General features: G+C 38.2%; 4 protein-coding genes and 1 pseudogene across 6 annotated transcripts; 1 reads left to right on the top strand and 4 right to left on the bottom strand.

Annotated features, from left to right (window-relative positions):
• Positions 309-885, bottom strand: LOC18591655. Its single transcript, XM_018125884.1, has one exon. It carries the CDS (start codon positions 789-791, stop codon positions 465-467), a length of 327 nt encoding a protein of 108 aa, XP_017981373.1. The 5' UTR covers positions 792-885; the 3' UTR covers positions 309-464.
• LOC18591656 (cytoplasmic tRNA 2-thiolation protein 1) lies at positions 1,421-4,808 on the bottom strand. Of its 2 annotated transcripts, none has more exons than XM_018125883.1 (10): positions 4,489-4,808; positions 4,226-4,340; positions 3,972-4,114; positions 3,675-3,794; positions 2,951-3,063; positions 2,784-2,871; positions 2,637-2,721; positions 2,413-2,479; positions 2,208-2,319; positions 1,421-2,036 (listed from the first exon to the last, which is right to left on the bottom strand). In XM_018125883.1, the coding sequence occupies exons 1-10, from the start codon at positions 4,585-4,587 to the stop codon at positions 1,872-1,874; spliced, it is 1,107 nt and encodes a 368-aa protein (XP_017981372.1). In that variant the 5' UTR covers positions 4,588-4,808; the 3' UTR covers positions 1,421-1,871. The 2 variants fall into 2 exon arrangements, with proteins under 2 accessions (XP_017981372.1, XP_007017959.2); XM_007017897.2 differs by having other exon boundaries at positions 2,637-2,677; positions 2,779-2,871.
• LOC18591657 (large proline-rich protein BAG6) lies at positions 5,274-12,799 on the bottom strand. 2 transcript variants are annotated; one of them, XM_018126117.1, is made up of 18 exons: positions 12,543-12,799; positions 11,679-11,830; positions 11,434-11,551; positions 10,507-10,614; positions 10,290-10,408; positions 10,044-10,127; positions 9,501-9,668; positions 9,353-9,419; positions 9,121-9,275; positions 8,318-8,482; positions 8,129-8,200; positions 7,744-7,864; positions 7,368-7,649; positions 7,153-7,244; positions 6,855-7,067; positions 6,055-6,675; positions 5,777-5,932; positions 5,274-5,596 (listed from the first exon to the last, which is right to left on the bottom strand). In XM_018126117.1, exons 2-18 carry the CDS (start codon positions 11,805-11,807, stop codon positions 5,525-5,527), a joined length of 2,742 nt encoding a protein of 913 aa, XP_017981606.1. In that variant the 5' UTR covers positions 11,808-11,830; positions 12,543-12,799; the 3' UTR covers positions 5,274-5,524. The 2 variants fall into 2 exon arrangements, with proteins under 2 accessions (XP_017981606.1, XP_007017960.2); XM_007017898.2 differs by having other exon boundaries at positions 6,055-6,678; positions 12,543-12,797.
• Positions 14,001-17,736, top strand: LOC18591658 (alcohol dehydrogenase-like 7). The gene is made up of 10 exons (XM_018125320.1): positions 14,001-14,211; positions 14,318-14,454; positions 14,555-14,601; positions 14,892-15,217; positions 15,682-15,764; positions 15,854-15,929; positions 16,186-16,250; positions 16,590-16,685; positions 16,964-17,128; positions 17,428-17,736. The coding sequence occupies exons 1-10, from the start codon at positions 14,157-14,159 to the stop codon at positions 17,542-17,544; spliced, it is 1,167 nt and encodes a 388-aa protein (XP_017980809.1). The 5' UTR covers positions 14,001-14,156; the 3' UTR covers positions 17,545-17,736.
• LOC18591659 lies at positions 17,785-21,013 on the bottom strand (annotated as a pseudogene).

The following is a 21,184-nucleotide window of genomic DNA, read 5'->3' on the forward strand; positions in this document are numbered from 1 at the left end:
GCATTTTATTGACATTAAACAACGAAAATGTTTCCAAGCCTCATCATTTCAACTACTGCAACTTTTAAAACATGGCATCCTTGCTTATAGTTGAAGCAAAATATGACAGGTTATATACAAGTGCCAAAAATATATACAGACCTGAACAACGCTTCTATTCAACTTAATGGCACCTAGATAAACCCTTAGCACTAAATTCGATTGGTAAAACATACCAGCACAAACTCTAGCAAGAAAACTTGCTCTAATTTAATCAATTCTTGTTCACATCATATAATCCAACAAAAAGCATAAGCAAAGATAGAGCATTTCCCAGATTCAAGAAAGATTCCAACTTATATTATTAACCCAAAGAGCAGAACATAAACCCCCTGAAAATTTCATTCCAGTCTCTGAACGTAAAATTGACAAAATAAAGATATATTTTTTTATAGAAGCTCACTAGCCAGCGGGTTCAGTAGAGTCTAATTATCGTCGCCGAAGAGGAGGCGGAGGCGAGAGGCGAAGAGACCAGTGGGCTCGAGAGAGGCCTCGTGGAGGAGTCCACGTTTTATGTTCTTCATGCGGTCAGTGAGAGATTCTTGCTCTTGCTTGAGAGCGGCGGTGTCCTCTTGGAGATCGTGGATGCGGTACTTCTGGCCCAACGATCGGACGCTCAGCAGCAAAATCCCGGTCATTGCGAAGAACTGAATGAAGTTGTGTCTGTGTTTCATTGCGTTTGAGATAAACCCGAGCGACTTTCCAGCGTTTCGGCCGGTGGTGGCCGAGTCCGGCGGTGCCGGCGAAGCCATGAGCGATACCAATGCTGAAGCAACCCCAAATCTGCAACCGGGAAATGTTTGCCCTCGACCAGTAGCTAGTAACCGCCTGTTAAACAAAACGGCAACTTATTCAGCGTTTTATTTAAGTCTTAGGCTTTATTTTCCCTTTGCTTTGGGCCCTTCGGCCCTATGCTACTTATTGGGCCCCCATTCTCGTGCAATGATAGAAATATTTTGTATTACTTAGAGACGTAGAGGGTTGGGTGCCCGTCTTTCTCAATACTCGATCTCGAATCCGTTAAAACAACAAAGTATCTCAATTTTAATAAAATTCGAATAAAATTACAAAATACTATCTAAAATCGAAAATACAAATCCATCATCCATGCACATAATAAAATGAAATATGAACTAAAGAAGAAAAGGTAGGAAAAGCAAAAAATGAGAGGAGTGTATTTTAAGATAATAGTAGTATCCTTTTTTCTTTTAATAAATTTGAAGGTCAGAGCATGACCATTGAACGGTTCGTTTTGGTGCGTTTCTCTTCTGCTGAAGTTCTGATCTGTACGGGAATTAAATCATGGGAAAAGCAATCACATGGTATAACTAAAAGTTATTCCAAGAATTACAAACTCTCCCATGAACTGAAATTTGAAGCAAATGTAACTGATACCTTTTATGTAAAATTTTGTAAAATTACAGAAGAATAAATAGCATCCAATGGCAGAAAATTGAGTTGCAAGGCCTGCCTCTCTCTTGGTGGTCTTCATTTAGGCAGAGCTGCTTTCTCCTATTATTTAATGAGTTCCAAAAGCATAAGAATTCTCTTTCCAAATCTTTTATAGACTACTTTTATATTCAATGCTACATAATAATTAATAATCAATCCTCTGTCCCTCGTCAAAAAATATGATTAAACACCGGCTCTTCCGGTTCCATGACTCTTTCCAGCACCCCAAAGGGTGCAATGAACTGCACTGTTTGCACTTTGCCTAATGATTCACTCAGAAGCTCAAGGAAGGAAGAGAAGAGAGCATGGGTGGCCAATCTGACAACTATGAGTTAATTCCCTGAATAAACCAAAACTTTAGGTGATGCCTACACTCTGCATCAGAAGTCCAAACTTCCACATTGCTTGCTCTCAATACTTTTTGTTCCACCACCTTGCTTTGTATCTTTCTTAATGTCATTGTTTAGGCCTCGACTACGACCGATGCCAAGCTTTGGCAAACCCCGATTCAGCCCCTCCAACAAGACACAAGCTTTACACCATTTCTGTATACCATGTATGAGGTTGCATCAGTTTTTAACCATATTGCATTCAGCTGTTAGTGCTCACAATACTCCAATAGAAGGCAGAAAATCTACCATAAATATGGCACATCAAATGCATGCTAAAGTTTCACACAGATCTAAGGTATCAGGTAAGGTAAAAGCAATTGTCACCTGGCTGGAAATATAACCACATCGTTCACAGGTTCCCTGCTCTGGCATTTTGGTGGAAGTGGAAATTCTAAAATTCTCCCCTGATGTAATGATGTCAAGTATAGCCCTAGGCCTGCAATAGTAAGCCGCAATAGTAAACAACTACAGAATTTTCAAACTTGACAGATGTGAGGATAGAGTGGGAACATAAAAAGAAGGTATTAACCTGATTCTCTCCAAATCTTTTATGAACTCACGAGCAAAACCACGATATGCATTTGGAGAATAAATACCTAAAATTTAAAGAACACCACTCTCTGATTAGAGTCAGAGACATTATGGGACATGCAATACCATCTAAATATAAACCTTTAATAAAGGGGCTTGACAACTCAATCAGTCAAATTCCAAATAAAAAAAGCATGAAAGGGAATGGTAAATAAAAATTACATTCAGTGGAGAAGTAGTCTAGCTTCTTGAAATAAGCATACGTGGATATCTTGTTAAGGTTTTGGCAACTAAGTGAAATGAGAAACTAATATTAATAAATTCACAAATAAAACTTTCAGAACAATGAACATTTCAAGGATATATCACGATCTCCTTCTCATATGTATACTTAAAAGGTTTGCATCTTGGAATAGGTCCATCTTCACCAGTAGTAATTGAAGTGCATCTACTCAATCTGTACAATTAAAAGCCATTATCTTAGCTTAACAATCAAGAGAGTCAAAAGGAAACTAAAAGCATAGTCAATCCATTACCTAGCAATATCACCTCGTAATATGTTCAACAGGACAGTTTCAGCAATATCATCTGCATTATGTCCAGTAGCAACTTTGTCAACTTTCAGCAATGCAGCACCTCGATCAAGGGCCTTTAACAAAAAGAAAGTCAAACAAGTCATTCTATCTTAAACCACAACACAAATGAAAGTGTTACAAAGTCATGAACAGCTACATCAGAATGGGTGTATGGACATCTATACTATCTAAAAATGTCTATAAAGAACCCTTATTGGAGTTGATGGTTTCAGTTGCTTTAAAATTCATTAAAAGGAAAAAGTTCAAATCAGCAATTTGGATCATGAGCCAATTCTCCTGGAAGAAGAAGAACCAAAGACAAAAGAAACCAGTCATAATGCAGGTAAAAATCATACTTGAAGGGAACAAAGAAACAGACAGGTGCGATTCTCACCATAAATATACAAATTTATAAAATAAAACCATGTTTAACATAAGGAGTAGATCAAATCAATGGTGCTTGGCTGGGTATAATGAGTAGCTATGAGTCATAACAAAAGGGTTCTGACAGAAACACTATCTGCAGAAATGAATGCCCCATCTTGTAATTCAGATATGGAGGTACTAGGTCTAAGAACATAGTTTCAGTACGTACACATGTACAGCCTATCAGAAATAGAAGAAATAGTGAAACCAGCAAACATTTGTTATGATTTCAGGCTTTATTAGAAAACAATAACTCTACCTGGCGGCGAAAAACCCCACAAAACGTGCAATTATTTTTTAAGCCAATCATCTTTACTATTTCATCCATTGTCCATCCATACAAATCCTTGTAAGACACAATTTTTAGAGGCAGCCCGTACTGCAAAACCAATGAGAAGAAAGAATTATAGTATCAGAAAATTGAGAGGAAAAAGTTTCAAAAATAACCAAAAGCAAACATTCTTGAAACAGTTAGCATGGAGATTGGAGAGCAACAACTAAAAATCTATCTACTCTAAGAACTTCAAGAATATCATTGTTGATGGAAAAAACTGACCTGAAGTTCATTCCTTTTGACGGTTTCAAGTGAGTCATCCCTGTACCCCGTAATGCCCTCATCAACAGACAAAAGAAAAAGATCAAGGCCATAATTATGTCGTCGATTCAGTTCTGATAACACGTAAGCAAGGACTGTCGAATCTGCAACAACCCCAGCAGCAGATATTAGAAAGACAAGAAGAATTATAAAGCTTGGCTATGACAACCTATAGAGCTTAAAAGCAGCTTAAAGAAAGAGAGAAAGGGATCAACCTTTCCCTCCAGAGGCGCCAATAGCAATACGCTCGCCGGGCTTGAACAGCTGGTTCTCCACAATTACCTGGTGAATTTCCTCCTCAAACACCTCGTAAAAACACTCCCTGCATATCTTTTAACCAAGCGCATAATTTAAGTAACAATGACAAAAAGAATCCCAAAATCCAAGAAAATAAAAGAGATTGAAATAAACCCAGCGGTCCCCAACTGTTGCCAGATTGAAGTTGAATTACTATAACAAAGGAAAGTGAAGAAGTTACCTGCTCTAGGGTTTTGGGCCTTTTGAGGACAGCTCTTCGCTGGTTACAAATGCAACAAAGTCGAGGTCCAGATTTCTTTGGCATTGCGTCGGCTTCCATGAACGCCAGATGTTTCAAGAGAACTGCGTTTGAGAGGAGCAACTGACGGAGTTAACAGGTATTAGGTTCGTTTCAGTTAACGGTTTAACCGCTTTTCAGAATCAGCAGGCATAAGTTTCCGGCAGGCCTAAGCGTCTAAACCAGCCGCCAAACGAAGCCTTTTTTTTTCCCCAAAAACTGAGCTTCGTTTGGGTAAAACCGTATTACTGCGAAATTAAGTTCTTTTTTTTCCAAAAGTATATTTATACTTTTTTATATTATATTTATTTTTATATTAAAAACATTGAATTTTTTACTTATTAAAAAAATTCAAATTTCAAATAAATTTAAAAAATTAAATATTTATCTTAATCTCGATAAAAATTTTTAAAAAATTATTTAGAGATAAACAGAATACTATAAATTATTTTATTTCTTTCATAGTACCCCATACAAATGTCTACTAGTAATAGTTTAAGAAAGAACTGCAAATTATTTACATGGATTGTTTTTCAGATTTATTTTAAAGCAATCGCGAATAGTAGTAGTACTAATAAGTCAAGGTACAAATTTTCCCCCATTTTATCAATTAAAAGAAAAAAAAAAACCGAGGAGTTTATATAATTGGCTGGTCATTTTCCTTCTTTCTATTCCCTCCCTTAAGGAGTAATTGTTCAAAATTAAACAAGATCACCAGAACACCAGCCTCAAAGAAGAGCTACTGGAATTTGTATCATTCTGACAGGGAACAGGACATATAGATATCACCATAATTCCAATTTGATGCACAATTAACCAAAAAAGCACATTTGAAACAAACAGATCAAATATAACTTAAAGCGTATATCAAACAAAGCCACCAGAAGCCTAAAGTTTATACATGGATTCTGGGTATGAACCGATAAAACAAAGAAAATGACCCCCCAGTACAGGACAAGACTTCTCAAAATTGAAGAACTTAGCTCTTGTCCTCCTCAGATTTGTCCTGAAATCTTTGATGTACGTCCCGCTGTAGCATCTCTGTGTATTCCTGAACACGCCAGAAAATCTTAATGAGTTTCCGTGCAAATATCACCACGAAAAGTTAGGAAAATTAAAAGGACAATTTTGCTTAATCCCTGTTCTTTCTCCCCAAAAAGAAAGCAAATTTTTAACCACATTGGAAATACAATTAGCCATCAAAAGTCAATCCCATGGCCGGGGAACTTACCTTGGCAAGACCCTCATCACCACACAACTCATTCAGAAGTTCTTCAGCATTCCTTCCATTGCCATATACCCGAACTGCATTTTCAGCAACAGTGTGGAAGACATCGCCAGGGGAATTCGATTGTTCAATCCTCTGAGCCATTTGTTGAATATCATCCTAAAAGAAATGGCAGATAGGACAGCAGTCCCTATGTAAGTATCTCTTACTATTACATACCAATTAAATATTTTATGGCAAAAAAGAGAAAATTAAAATCTTAATTATACAAAAGAAAAAACCTGAAAATCACGATCACAAGGTTTGTCAGCTGCACTTGACTTCCTCCCATCAAGCTGGCCCTGCGATTGAGGTTCTACAGCAGGAAATGGTGGAGGTGCAGATGCCCCGCGACTAAGAGCCTGAGAAACGATAGGCATCATTTGTTGTACCATCCGTGACAGATCAATTCCACCACCTTGGCCTCCTCCTAATCCTGAAAACATGTTCCCAATATCCTGGCTATCAACCTGCTGAGCTAGTTGACCGACAGTGTTCATGATTTGGGGGCTTTGAGTGAGTTGCTGCAACATATTCCTAAAAACATCTGGTGAACCAACACCAGTCTGCTCTGAAACCCCGGCCAATAAGCCATTTAATGCAGGGCTTTGAAGAACTTGAGAGACAGCATTAGCAGCATCTAATTGATCATCAGAACCTTGCCCTCCTGACAATCTACTACTCTGAACACCTGGATTACTTGGGGACGCATCATGTTCCACCCTATTCACAGAAGAGCTCCGAGATACAAGTGATTGCAAAATCTGTTGGCCAGTTGTTCTAACACTCAAGTTCTGATCAAGAGAAGAACTAGTTGTTCCACTATCACCAGTACTAACAGGTGATTTTGTCTGCTTGATTCGCTTCTGACCACAATGATGATATAAAAAGTTAGATTAAAAATCATGAGAAACCACAAAACTTCAGAAACTATAAGCTAACATGGTTTTACCATATTGTTCTAGTAGATGCAAATCAAATGATAATTTTCAACTAAAGTAACTAAGATAATTTAGAATAAAGTAAGACTTGATCATCACACCTTACGTTCCAAACCCCCCAACCCCAATCCAAGTGGAACAGCTTTGGCATTATCCTCACTGGATCTCAGAACACTTCCTGAAGGGTCTTCTGACTTTACCAAGAGTTCTCCACTTGAACTTGGAGGGCATTCCACTGTGCCAGTTGATACATCCTTTGAACGCACACCACTCTCCATAATATTGTTACTTCCTTCAGCATGTTGAGGTTGTGACTGATTATTATAGTAACAGAGTATTGATCAGAGATAATAAACAGATAATTACTAATAAGATCATTATAATATAAACAAAGCATACCTTCCGTTCTTCAGTTTGAAGAATGTCTGCTGGTAATGCAACATTAGAATCCCCAGCTCCACTAACAGCAACATTACCGGGCTGTCCATTACCTGCACCAGATGTAACACATGATTTTCTCATCAGATTCTGCTTTGACCTTAAATACCAGAGATACCATATAAACAAGTAACCTTGCAGTTATCACCGTCTCAAAACAATTAACAGCCATCTACCTGATGCAACCTGGTTTCCTCCTTGCATGTTACTAACAAAGTTTCTAAGTCGCGAATTGACTTCAGCAACAATAGAGGATATTGACGAGTCAGTTGGTGCAGATTGTGCTGCACTGGACACTGCACCAGTAGGACGTGCTGGGACAGCAGCAGCAAGAACATTTCGCACAGGAAGAACCCGCATTGAACCAGAACCAGCATTATTACCACGTTCTCCTTGCACTCCTTCCCCATTGCTTGTTCTGTTACCAACTGCAGAAATGATGGGTGCCAGTGCAGTGCCTGATAATTTATGATAATCATTAAATAAAAGTCACTTTGCTTCAGTTTAAAGAAAAAGAAAATTATGGTCAGAATTGAAGCAGATTTTACCCACCAGCATGTATATGGATGTTGATGTGCCTTGGAGCAGTTCCAACACCAACAGGACCTAGAGTCGGAGGATTTGATGGAGAATGAGAACCACTGAAGAGGGAGCTGGTTTGAAGGGGAAAAGGCTGCAAATAAACAAATCAATGCATGCGTGATTAATAGGATTATAAAGGGAGTTCAAAAACTTAATTCTAACTAATCAAAGCAATTTATATAAATGTTTCCGGCTAGGGACCCAATGGTATCAAACCTCATGCAAAATGTCCGGTGCATATAACAAGAGACTCTTATGACAAGGATATTTATATTATCACAAATCAATAAGATATATTAGCAGGGATTTTGCAAATATTTGACCAAGTTGATATGCAAACAAATTTTGAGCACACCTGAACCATTATAGGATTTGGCCCTGAAGGAGATATATAAACTGCTGGTCCAGCATTGACTGAAGATTCTGCCTGTGAATTGCATGAAACATTTTTACTGACATTTTCTTATTCAATGACAACAGAGCATAAGGATTTCTTATTCAATGACAACAGAGAATAAGGATATAAGAGATTTTAGAACCATACAGGAGAATGTCCCATACGCAGCGTCAAAATGGTTCGACCAAGCTCTAAAAGAAGGGCACCTAAATGCTGCATTGCAAGGCCTACTTGCATTGATTCTGTTTGAATTTGCCCCCTTACCGTAGGATCGGGAGAATTCCTCTCTTGCTCCAAACGTTCTGCAATATGCTACAAAAGTTGCAGCAAATTAAAAATACACACAGAATCAGATAATAAAATTTTCAAACTTGAAAGGGAGAAAAGAAAAGGAATGTGAAATTGATTCAGTGTAAAGAATCCTCAAATATAGATAGAGATATATATATATATATATATATATATCTATTGCCACTTCATTAAAGCCAATTAAACTTATATTATGAATTTTCAAATCATATAATGGAGAGAATGTCTCATTTAGCTTCCACAATCTACATGTACTAATGAATTTTATAACATACAAAAGTTTCACTCAGAGAAAGCCAATTAATTTTACAGGTCCTAAAATGTTAGTATATATCATAAATCAAGCACATTTCACCAGATGGAAGGAAGCACATGATAATTCAGAATACAATAATCTTTCTCCCAGATACCTGCTGGGACAGAGTGAGGGCAGATTGGGAAATCAAATCAGAATGCACATGTGAAAGGGAGTTCACATAGATTTCAGCGTAAAACAGATATAAGGATCAAATATTCTACATAGAAACTAGTATTCTAGGTATAATATTAATCCCAGCATCAATTTAAAAACTTAACAAGAAAAGCGTGAAGCATTCCAGAAGACAGTAAACACAGAAAACAAGCAAAGGCAAGACACTTACAGACAATGCAGCAATAGCATGACTGCTGAGAAGCCGTTCTGCATGTCGCATCACAATGCTCAATGCTTCAGGTGTTGGCAAGCCCCGTGCATCAGACGGTAATTCTACCCTAGGTTGGTCTCCTCTATTAGTTGTAGAAGAGTGCAGCTGATAGCCTACATAATGCAGCAGCAGTTAGTCACTGTAACTATTTTCAAACAAAATGTGCAGTTAATGCCTTTTGTACTATCACCATTTGGGGAATGTGCCTCCATGTGGTTCATAAACTCAGAGAGAGTATTTAAAGCATCAGGAATTGGCTGGAGAAAAAGAAAATGATGGAATTAGATAACAATCAAATTATAATCTGCAAAAACAATGCATAAGTTCATTTGTACTACCGAATTAAGTGAAGGAACAGGCATTGCTGCCGGAGTCAAAGAAATTGGCATAACTTGAGGAGAAAATTGAAATGTTTGACCAGGAAATGATTGAGCAGACTGTGTCTGATTTCCTGCTTGGTTCTGACCACCACTAGGTGCTCCATCTGTTTCATTTCCTTGAGAAGCCTAAAAGAGAGCATTCTTTTAACAATATACACAGATCATTTTATTAATTCGAGCATTCTATACTACTACCTGCTTAAGAAACCAAAAGCAATATCAACAGTTACTTAAACCCCATAACCCATCACATTCTTTTCTAGTTTCCCTCATGCTACATTTAAATCATTGCATATACATTTAACTATAATAGTAGAAAATTTGAATAGAATTGATATTCTTCAAGCTGAATCATTTGCCAACAGGAAGCTTTGGGGGAAACATGTGCATCCATTGCACCTAGTGACGAAGACAATTAATCATGGTTTTTGTAAGGCACCCAAAGTCAAATTTAACTTGTTAACTTTAAGCGAAGCAAAATTGAAATCAAGTATTACTCACAGATGTTGAAGATTGTGTACTGTTGATACCATTAGTAGTAGGCTGACCTCCAACACCAAAAGAATTTAGAACTGCCCCAATAACCTATAAGTCAAGCAACAAAGAATGAAATAATAAGAATCAATATCATTCACATTCACTGATTTCACTTGGCAATTGAAGAAGTCAACTTATCAAACAGACTTAAACCTGAACTGAAATACTTCACAAATAAAAATAAATAACAAAAAAAGACAAAGTACTCACCCGAGTAAGGTCTGGAACTATGCCTTCACCTTGATCTCCAACATTAAAGGTCCCAAGAACCACACTGTGCGAAATTTGCCCAACTCGATTACGAGGAATGCCTGCACTAGCATCATTTCCTGCCAAATCATTGTTTAATTAACTATTGACAGCTGTAACTTTTAGTAAAATGCTCTGAATTCACAGACCAGGCAAACACCAATGTGCAAATCAATACCTTGATTAGCGTTATTTCCATTTGTCTCTCCTGAACTTGTATCAGATGAAGGCTGTGATTGGGCTGGCTGCCTTTCAACTAAGTGCAATGTGTGCCCATTCTCAACATCTAAAAACAGTAAAGGTTAACTGGTATAAAATGAACCACAACATAGGCAATGGTCGCAAACTTGGACTTGATGTTGTGATAATCATATCTCTTTAGACAAGAGAGCATCTTGAGTTAACCTTTTTTTTGATAGTTACATTTACTAAAAATCAACCATATCTCACTTTTAAGACAAGGGCTTTACCACGAAGGTCATATCCAGAATTTATGGCACCTATATGAGCCAATCTTTATCCACAAGTACTATATACATTTCTAAATTAATGAAAAATAAACGCTTATTTCCAATTTTGATTATACTTATGACACATAACATGAAGTGACTAAGAAGTAATATATTTTGTATGCTACGGCTAAATATTTGAGCCATTTAGTCAGTGATCACTTTGGAATGATGTTGGGTTGAGCAAATTTTGCAAAGGTAATAGGACTATCATGTAACAATGAAGTGCAAGTATTAAAGGGATAGCAAGAAAATAGAGGGGCAAAAAAGTCGCTGCTTAGACTCACTCACTGCTTGTATACATAATGGTCAATTTAACGAAGCAGCTATCCCCACTAGCAATCTACATAGTTTTCCAAAAACAAAACCAAACCAATGTACGTACAGAACAATTCTGCATGCATAATAATACTAAAAATATATGCACGGCTCATGCTTAAAATTATACAGTTCGGATAATACTGCTCAAGAAAATGACAACTAAGAAGGTATTGGTTAGTCAGACACCAAACTGCAGTACTGAAAATCTTAAATATAGACGAAATCTAGTTAACTAATGGCAAAGATATTCTCTAGCAACATAAAAAATAGGATACGATATTCTGAAAGGAGATGTTCATCCTTTAAGACCTTCCCCCTGAAAATCAGCCGTTGCTGACCAACTGGAACGCCAATTTCATTAGCTATTTTCTCCTTGAACAACAAAACTGGTGTCTGAATTCATCCAAGTAATAATGTATCAGCTAAAAAGCTGGATGACACACAACTTTTCTTAAAATTTAAAGATGCACTGAACGGCAGAAAATTTGGAGAACGTCCATGCTTAAAGGCAAACCCTTACACTTTTGTCAACATGGAAACTAAAAATCTGTGAATCCAGAGTCTTGATCTTAAGCTCTACAAATGAATCTGAAGATTCCCCGGAGACATTGCCCGTACTCGAACCTTCATTAGAGTGCTGATCTGCCATAGCAGTTCAATAGCTACAAACACCTAAAACAGCCAAAAGGAAAAGTATTACTATCATTTCCATCAAGATCATGCCCTAATTCAAATTCCTAAAGTAAATTATCATCAGCCAAAAATTCGTTCCAAAAGATGTCGTAATCACAATAAATTAACATCCAAGGTCACAGAAGACAATTATTTTGTCTAGTTAATTTATCTATTTATCAGGTCAACAATTAAGTTAGCTGTCTAGCAACATGGAATAATTGAGAAGATAGATAAAACAGAGCAAAAAATGCACGAGGGGTGCAAAGTAAAAATAGCTTGTCACAATTTTAGAATCTTATCCGTAAACATCCATTTTAGCATAAAGATAGAACTTCTTTTCTTGCATAACAATGATATCATGAAATATACTTTCCGTCAAACAAACACATTACAAGCAATGCAAAGCAAATGTGTTTGCAATGGTCAACAAAAGTCAAAATTCCCTACATTGAAAGGTACATCTTTTCACAACCAAACACGCTATGCAACATACCAAATCAGAATCGACGATAACATCAACCAATAAACAATTACATAGCTAAAGTCGGATCGAAGAACCTAGATGAAAACAAATAAGATCAAAATAATTTAAGGCAAATTATTATCATAAAATGTGCATTAAATCAAATAAAATAAATTATGTTTATGGTTCGTAAGAACATGCTATTCCAAAATTTTTTTTAAAAAAAAAGGAACCGAAGGCACGAACCTAATTAGAGCACGGAAGTTGAAATCGATGAGTGAAAATCCGAACGAACTTGAGAATTCGATTTAACCGATGAAAAAGCAACTGAATGTGTACGAAACCGGACGACTTAGGGTTCGCTAAAAATCGCAACGGTTCGGGCAGAGGAGGAGGGCCAAGCTGAGTTCGGCTACGACGCTGCCAATGTGGCTGGCTTTGTTTACGAGCTATTCAATTCGAGAAGAATCTAGATCAAGCCGTTGTTCATTTCGTGATGCGACGGTAATCTTTCCAGCCGACGTCGTTTCTTTTAGTAGTCTCCTCTCCAGCTTTTCTCCTCTACCTTTTTCTCTCCGTTTTCTTGGGCTAAAATGGCGCCGGGATCCTAGCTAAGAACTAAGCCCATGTTGCTACAATGTGTTAAAAGCCCAGCCTAGGACGAACAAATGTCAATCCATAACTTCATTTAAAAAAAAAAAAGTTGCTTTTAAAATACTTTTATCTTCATTTTTTTATATAAAAATTAAATATTTATTTTATAAAAAAATAAAATACATAAAATCAGAGTTTTTTTTATGTAAAGATTAAAAATTAACAAATATTTAGAAACCAAGAAAACAATTTTATTTATCAAAATTCTACAAATGGTTGAGTCAAGATTCTATTATGCTAAGTAATTCCTATAGAAGTAAGTCTTTGAATCTTTTTGGTATAAAATCATTGAAATGGACCAATAAAATCATAAGATATGCCAATTTTCCATATGGAGTTTGGTACCAATCCAAATAAGTAAACGTTGAAGCAATATTCGAAAATTATGGTAATAATAATAATTTTGATTGTATGGTGCAAAATCAAAATATGCCGGGTATATGAGGAAGACAAGTACTGGATGTTTCCACTTAATTTTAGTATCAGATAAAATCCTTGCTCGGGATGAAATAGTTTTTCCATTCATTTGAAGATGAACATACATGGGTTTTGGTCACAGAAGTAAAGAGTAGGATCAGACTACATGAAGTCATTCAGCCGTTTACAGAATTTATTTGTTTTTCCGTTCTAGAGGTAAGAGAACTGCCAACCCTTTCTTTTTCACAGATTGATTGCCCAATCAACATGCTCCAATAGTCTATTCGCAGGGTAAGTACCAAAATCATGAAGAAACAGTGCAATGTCACGATAGCATTGGAAAGAATCTTGGTCCAAAATCATGGGGAGCTGTTACCCTTGAGCAGGACCAGCCATGCCCTGGCCACGTTCATTTTTAACTGCAATCTTATCGTGGATCACATTTAATTTGTAGACTTGGTCACGTAATTCTCTCTTTCTGTTTTCCATGCAGCACAGTTAATCCATGAAAGCCAGGGAAAGAAAGGAGAAAGGTCAAGCAGAGAAGTCAACGACTGGACAAAGGAGTAATTGTTATGATGGTTAAGAGATAAAGGTCAAACAAGAAACTCGAAAAGGTCGGTGGTCCACACCAACTCAGCGTCTTTTATTCTATTCATTCAAGTCATAAAGCTTGGTATACACCGGAAATATTCAGGTGTTGGTTGGGCGAGCATTGTCCTGTATTAGCCTGGCACCACTGCTACCAACCACCAAAGACAGAGCTATCAGCTTTCCAATTTTGTGGCCATGGATAACGAGAAATTGTCAAGCAAAACCGCTGGGAAACCAATTCGGTGCAAAGGTAACTGTAAATGAACTCCCTCAAGGTTTGTTTTTCTTTTGTCTCTGTTTTTCTTCTCCTTGTTTTTTTGTTAGAGCATGAAACCACGTGTTGCTACTGCGTTTAGCTGCGGTTTCGCGCGAGCCAGGGGAGCCTCTAGTGATCGAGGAAATCATGGTGGCCCCTCCGAGTCCCTACGAAGTACGGATTCGGATAATCTGCACCTCTCTCTGTCACAGCGACATCATCTTTTGGAAACTGAAGGTGGTCTATCTGTCGATCCAGCTCTCTTGATCCGTAACTTATTCCCTTGAAATTTCGGCATTATTGTTGCTTACCTGACTTGTTGTCTCTGTTTGAAAAGGTGCCTCCTGCTTGTTTCCCCAGAATTCTGGGCCACGAGGCCGTCGGGTGAGATTGATTTCTTCGTTGACCTTTTTGGTTCTACGTAGTAAATTTCTTTTTCCGGCAATTATACAAGATGGGAAAATGAAGTTGCTTTTGACGTTCAGAAAGTGACGTCATCTCTGTTTTTCTCCTTTCTCTTTCTTAAAAAAAAATCTCTTTATAATTTGGCAATTGGCATCCTTCTTTTTCTTCATTTAAAACTCAAATGCATATAATTTCTATGATTTAAACCTGAATATAGCAAGGCAACAAGTTGTTTATGTTCACTTTACAAGTTGACATTGTGGTTGTAGGGTGGTGGAGAGTGTCGGTGAGAATGTAGACGAGGTAGCGGAAGGAGATGTTGTCATCCCAACGTTCCTGTCAGATTGTGGAGAATGTGCAGATTGCCGTTCAGAGAAGAGCAACTTATGTTCAAAATTCCCGTTTAGGGTCCACCCCTGGATGCCTAGATATGACGCCAGCAGATTCACTGATCTTAAGGGAGAGGCTTTATATCATTTTCTATTCGTTTCGAGTTTCAGCGAGTACACGGTAGTAGATATCACCCATGTAGTGAAGATTGATCCTGCAATCCCTCCAAACAGGGCATGCCTCTTTGGCTGTTGTGTATCTACAGGTAATGGGGTTTTGATTTTCATGTTATGGCATTTAAAATTTCAAAATTTACCTTGAATTCTGTATCTAAAAGTCTATGAACAACCTTCTGTTTGATGACTTCTAGTCAATTTTCTTTTAGCCATGAACTAAAGTGTGTTCAGAAAAGTTTCCATTTATCATGGTTTAATTCTTCTGGTGTTTGTTAATCAAGTTGGACTTGATTGGGCCATTGAGGTAGCTGCTTTTTGCATTGGACTTAATACTCATTGTTACTATATCTGAAATTACTATGGTCACTTGATTCTTAGTTTATTAACCCATGCGCAATGAGTTTCATAACTATTATACACATCTCTATCAGCAGTATCAACCATTGTGCTAGTGCATGCTTTTTCCCAAGCACTGTGAAATTTACATAACCATTGGCAAAGTCTGATGATAGAAAGTACTGCTACTATATGGGCTAAATTTTTGGTTTTTAAGGGGTTGGTGCTGCTTGCAAAACGGCAAATGTTGAGGCAGGATCAACTGTTGCTATTTTTGGGCTGGGATCAATCGGATTAGCGGTATGATCTTGAAGAAAAGTTTCACCCTGTATCTGACATTTATATGTGTTAAGTTTGAAAGACTGACTCGCAGCTTTCTTGGTTCCTAGGTTGCAAAGGGAGCAAGACTATGTGGTGCAAAAAGAATTATAGGAGTGGATATAAACCCAGAGAAATTTGAAATTGGTGAGTAAATTTATGTCTCATACTTGTCATTGAATTTTCATTTTGTTGAAAACTTGAAGTCATCTGAACCATAGCCAGAATCACCTTCTTATATGAGAAGCAATGATCCACCATGTGCCCAATTGAAAGCAGATTACTCTGTGATCAATACTTTTAGCTGTTGATTACTATTAAGTGCAAACAGTTCCATCTTACACGATTATGATGATATGTTTCATGTGAATTTTACTTGATGTTTCCTTCATGTTTGGCGCAGGGAAAATTTTTGGAGTCACTGAGTTTATCAATTCAAAAGACTGTGGGAACAAATCTCTGAGCCAGGTCTTCCTTGCAGTCTATGTCTATGATATTATTTGTTGAAATTAATAGCTGTAAACATTGAATTCAAAACTTGTTATTTATGAAAGCATACCATGTATGTTTGGATGTCATCAAACATATATACCATGAGGTTGATAGTAAGACATTTAAGACCATACAGCTTCTGAGCTTTGAGACGGATTAGTTGCCTTTTTGATAGCTTGATGAGCATCCTGTTATCTTTATGATGCTTTTTAACAACGAAGAATCTATATACATTATCTGTTGGCTTATCTTGACTAACTGATTAATTTGCTAAATTTCGGTTTTTGTTTTTCTTTCCTATCTAACTTTGAGCAGGTAATCATTGAGATGACCGGAGGAGGTGCTGATTATTGCTTTGAATGTGTTGGTTTGGGATCCTTGGTACAAGAAGCCTATGCAAGCTGCCGTAAGGTATCCTATCTCTCTCTCTCTCTCTCTCTCTCAAATATTCACACATTTAATCACTTACTAAAGCTTTACCCATAGTTTCTCGCTAGCTTACTTATATTTGGATGTCTTTGTCATTTGTGTGTTTTCTTTGTACAATTTGATATGTATTCTAGACATAAAGACTGTATGATCTGTTTATGTTTCTGTGTCTCTTACTAAGCAAAATACGATTCACTGCTAAATAATGCATGGGGATAACTTCATCATTTTTGTGTCCTTGTCTCTCTGTGTAATTGAAGGGTTGGGGCAAGACGATTGTTATGGGAGTGGACAAGCCAGGTGCACAGTTGAACTTCAGTTCTTTTGACGTCCTTCATTCTGGGAAAGTCCTCACTGGATCCTTATTTGGAGGAGTCAAAGCCAAATCCGACCTTCCAGTTCTGATAAAGCGTTACATGGACAAGGTAAATTTTTACAGTGATTACTTACTAGTTTATCTCCTTTCTGTACTCCCTTTCTTGCTTGTTCTATCTTTGCTTGTCCTAGCTTGATCATGAAGCCTACCCTGTATTCTAAGCTTAATTTATACTTTCAGACTCATCAAGTGGCCTGCCATGCTATGTTAGTTGCTTTAATGGAATCCCTAATCCAACTCTTTTTCGGTGAATACATTTCATGTGAAAGATTCCCCTGCTAATCTTATGGAATGTCTAATGCGAATTGAGTCTATAGATGTGTGCTTAACTGCTTGTACATTTTCCAGGAATTGCAGCTGGACGAGTTTGTCACTCATGAGGTGAAATTTGAAGACATCAACAAAGCCTTTGAATTACTTATAGAAGGGAAGTGCATCCGCTGTGTGATATGGATGGATAAATGAGAAATTTCGTCTCACTTCACTTGGGCTAGATGCTTATGCTAATAACAGGGTTTTACTTGTTCACGTGCCCTGATATTGTGATCATTGTCTGATTTTTTTGTAAGATTGAGAACGATATGTTTGCTGGTTTTAATGTTCAAATAAATTACAGTCGTCTGGATTAAAAAATCTCAGAAAACTTATGTCAGTGGACAGCTTAGCATTATTTTCTGCTAAAGAAGATGCAGACCACACCGACGGCCTTCATGCCACTGCGAATGCTTTAGATGCGCCTGTAAAGTATTCATTTGGATAGTCCCTGGTTTTCTTAGATGACCCAAAGTGCCTGAACCGATAAACACCGGAGGCAGCTTCCTCTGGCACTTCCCATTCAATGGTTGCTAAACCATACAAACTAGTATCTACTTTCCACTTGAAATACAAAAAAAAATCATCATCATCATACACTGGAATCCACCGCCCATCTTGAAGCATCTCCACTACAGCAAATGTGCCTTATGTCAAGAGGTCATACCTCGGGTTAGCACTCCAAAATGTAGCACTTGGTTTATCTCCCTTCTTGAATGACCCGCCTTTCTGTTGCCCTACATCTTGCTGCATGTCTCCAAATCTTTTGCCAGGTGGCGGCGAGTCTCCTGTAGGGTCTAATAAGAGGCTGAGCTGAACAAAGGAAAGATCCGGTGGTAACAATCCTGTTCCCCCGAGCTTTTTTCCTGTAGCCATTGCTTCTGCCAGTTTCTTAAACTCTTGGATATAAGCTGACAATGTATGAGGACCGTAGAGTGTTGAAGCAGCCTGCATATCTCATTGCATATAAGATATTGAATCGAAAGGAAGCCTCTTAAAATAGATTTCTCGTCTGATCTGCTTTGTATAGTCCATACCTCATACCGCTGCTGCTTGTACTCCTCAAAAGTTGCTACATACTGAGAATATGTGTTTGTAAGGCCTGCTATTACAACATGGGTGTCATCATCAAATTCTCCATTTCCATTACTTATCAACGTCTCTTTGACTGCTTCTCTCAGTCGCCGACCAGCCATTGTCGTGAACTCTGCAAAACTCCAAGTTTTTTGAATGTGATTAATGAAGAAAACTTAATACTACGTATTAGGTTGACTGTGCAGCATTGTGTGACTGATTTTGTCCAAAAACTTTCCTATAAAGAGAAGCATTTAACTGAGGCAATTGAGTTATTTAGTTATGTCACTGCAAGCGCTGAAACTTCAGTCACAGAAAGATAAAAGTGAAGGATCAGGTAAGAGAAAGCAAACCTCCAGGCACAGATAGGATAACAAAATTTCCCAACCTCAGCATTTGAATGGGAAGAATAGCGGGCTGCAGAAATTTGGACAGAAAGCAGTGATGTGAGACAGTTTAGAGGAAGTCAGAGTTTCCTTGCTCCTTTTCTTTTTGTGATGTAAGCTCAATTGGACTGGATGCATCAACAAAAAGATGGTCTTACCGCCCAGGCATAAGGTCGAAACATTTGGCCTGTGCTTAGCAAAACGGCTTTGGGGTTTTGGCAGTCCACCTGATATTGGCTGGGCTCCTTCAACAAATCCCTTAATTGTTTCCACAGCTCGTTGATCTGCAGAAGAGAAACATCAGATTCGGAATCTCAGATATTGAAACACAAATACGCAAGAGATCCAAGATAGCAAGTGACAGCCCGATTTGATAGGTTGTAAGTGCTAACCTCTGTGTCGCTCTGTTGAAAACCAAAGGCTCCAGGCCCATCTGTAGTTCCAGCTGCAAAACCCGGCCCAAGTGCTGCTGGACAAGTCTTTACTACAGTGTTTTCATCCAACGCCACTTCGATGTTGGTGAAGTTTAATACGCATGGTGATAATCAATTTTTCCACTCAATTGGTTAGTAGCAGAAGTGAATACCTCCACGGCCTTTTGAAATTGCCTCTCTCCAATGATCTTGGTGCTCAATATTTCATCTGGGTACCTGTCATACAAAGTTAAATTTTCTGTCAATCAAGCCCAAGTAATTCAAAACAATCTAATAAATCAGCCATTCCAGCAAGTGGTGCAGGTGTAACTACCCAGGGCCACGGCCCACGCAAAGCTGGTCATTGCCATTGCAAGAGGAGCGATTGAAATCACAAGGCTTCCCAGTGTCTGTGCAAAATGCTCCTAGCACATTCGGGGTCACATCTCCAACATTTGATTGGCAGAATGCTCCCACAAATCCGGACCGATCGTTCTTCCTCACCTTGAAGCCTTCGCTTGTTGCTTTCCCACAGGGTTTTCCTCCGGTGGCCTTGATCGTTTGGGCTTTCTTTATTAGTTTGCTGATGTCTATCTCTCACAAGAATATATTGTAAATTCATAATCAGTAATCAGTGCGAGTAATTTCAGTTTGCTTTACATTGTTACGTTCTTTTTTTGTTCATTGTTTGAAAAAGGCAGTCAGAGATATGCCTACCGGGAGAGGCAGAAGACCTGGTGATTGGAGTAGAGAGGGATTTGTTGCCAAAAGAGAACCAGTCTTCGAAGAACCTGGCAGCAGCGCCCTTGTTGTCTCCACTGATGAGCTTGTTGTCTCGGCTCATGGACGTTCCATGCGTGGCGAACCAGCTGAACGCACCTATGCCGTTCTTGCTCTCAATATCCAGAAACTTCAAAAGGGTCATTGTTGTATCGACGTTGCTGGGGTATCTAGCCCTCTCTTCTGGTGGATTGAACAGGTATGCACTTGGGCTCCTGTTTATCCCCGCATTCTCCACGTCCCCTAAAACAATATATATGTCACGAAATATAATTGCTCAGAAAGAGCTACAAGGCTGCTCGTGCCTTCATGGAAAAGGAAATTAAGCATTTCAAAGTCAGAAAAAAACCTTACCTGAGTTCAAGAAGATCGAGCCAGGTTTGAGGTTGGTGTGAGCCTGAATGATGCTCTGCTCGATTGCCGTTACAATTGCATCGAATGATTGTTTGATAAACCCTAGAGAAGTAACAGAGTAAACCACGTATTGCAAGTAACCAGCAGGCCCAGCGTGAGTATGAGTGCCACTGATCGCCAAATTTTCTTGTGTATACAAATCTCCAAACCTTCAAAAAATAAACTTTTCATGCACATTAATCAAAGGGTGATATCTCAAGGTTTCGGAAGTTACATAATTTATCTTGCATGGCTTTGGGTTTACCTTTCTTGGAGCCTCTCAAGCACTTTTATAGTGACAAGCTGTGATGCCATGCCTGCATCAAGATTAACAAAAGCAAACCTTGCTCCTTGTGAACTTTCAGCAACGACGAAAGTTCTCGCTCTCAGTCTGAAATGGATACCGGCAGTGCTCTGCTCCATGTTAGCATAGCCCATCATGTTAACCCCAGCGGCAGGACCCGTCATATCGTAGCTCCCAACACCAATCAAGTACTCGCCATCAACTTCTTTTATCAAGGCAAAAGCAGTACAAAGAGCAACAAAAGGCGATAGCAAATGTAGGTGTTTACGCATTTTGCTAAGAGTCTGTTTCAAACTAGTTGATCCCATCAACCATGAAGCTATATATATATAAAGCTAGCTAGCTTTCAATTCGAGTTTCTTGGATTTTCTGGCAAATGTTTCCTAGTATTTAGTGAACGGATTCGATTCATATAGAACATGAAAAAGAGGGATCATCAGCTT

This window comes from Theobroma cacao, chromosome 8, assembly GCF_000208745.1.
Source record: "Theobroma cacao cultivar B97-61/B2 chromosome 8, Criollo_cocoa_genome_V2, whole genome shotgun sequence".
Classification (NCBI taxonomy): Eukaryota; Viridiplantae; Streptophyta; class Magnoliopsida; order Malvales; family Malvaceae; genus Theobroma; species Theobroma cacao.

Coding starts and splice junctions, on each gene's coding strand:
- LOC18591656 (XM_018125883.1), bottom strand. CDS start 4,587: ATGGAAGCCGACGCAATGCCAAAGAAATCTGGACCTCGACTTTGTTGC. Junction 3,064..3,674: donor GTGGGGTTTTTCGCCGCCAG/GTAGAGTTATTG, acceptor TTTTTGTTAAAG/GCCCTTGATCGAGGTGCTGC. Junction 2,722..2,783: donor ATACATATGAGAAGGAGATC/GTGATATATCCT, acceptor TATTAATATTAG/TTTCTCATTTCACTTAGTTG.
- LOC18591658 (XM_018125320.1), top strand. CDS start 14,157: ATGGATAACGAGAAATTGTCAAGCAAAACCGCTGGGAAACCAATTCGG. Junction 14,602..14,891: donor CTGGGCCACGAGGCCGTCGG/GTGAGATTGATT, acceptor TTGTGGTTGTAG/GGTGGTGGAGAGTGTCGGTG. Junction 16,686..16,963: donor CCTATGCAAGCTGCCGTAAG/GTATCCTATCTC, acceptor GTGTAATTGAAG/GGTTGGGGCAAGACGATTGT.
- LOC18591655 (XM_018125884.1), bottom strand. CDS start 791: ATGGCTTCGCCGGCACCGCCGGACTCGGCCACCACCGGCCGAAACGCT.
- LOC18591657 (XM_007017898.2), bottom strand. CDS start 11,807: ATGGCAGATCAGCACTCTAATGAAGGTTCGAGTACGGGCAATGTCTCC. Junction 11,552..11,678: donor GTTTCCATGTTGACAAAAGT/GTAAGGGTTTGC, acceptor GGATGAATTCAG/ACACCAGTTTTGTTGTTCAA. Junction 9,420..9,500: donor CTGTTCCTTCACTTAATTCG/GTAGTACAAATG, acceptor CTTTTTCTCCAG/CCAATTCCTGATGCTTTAAA.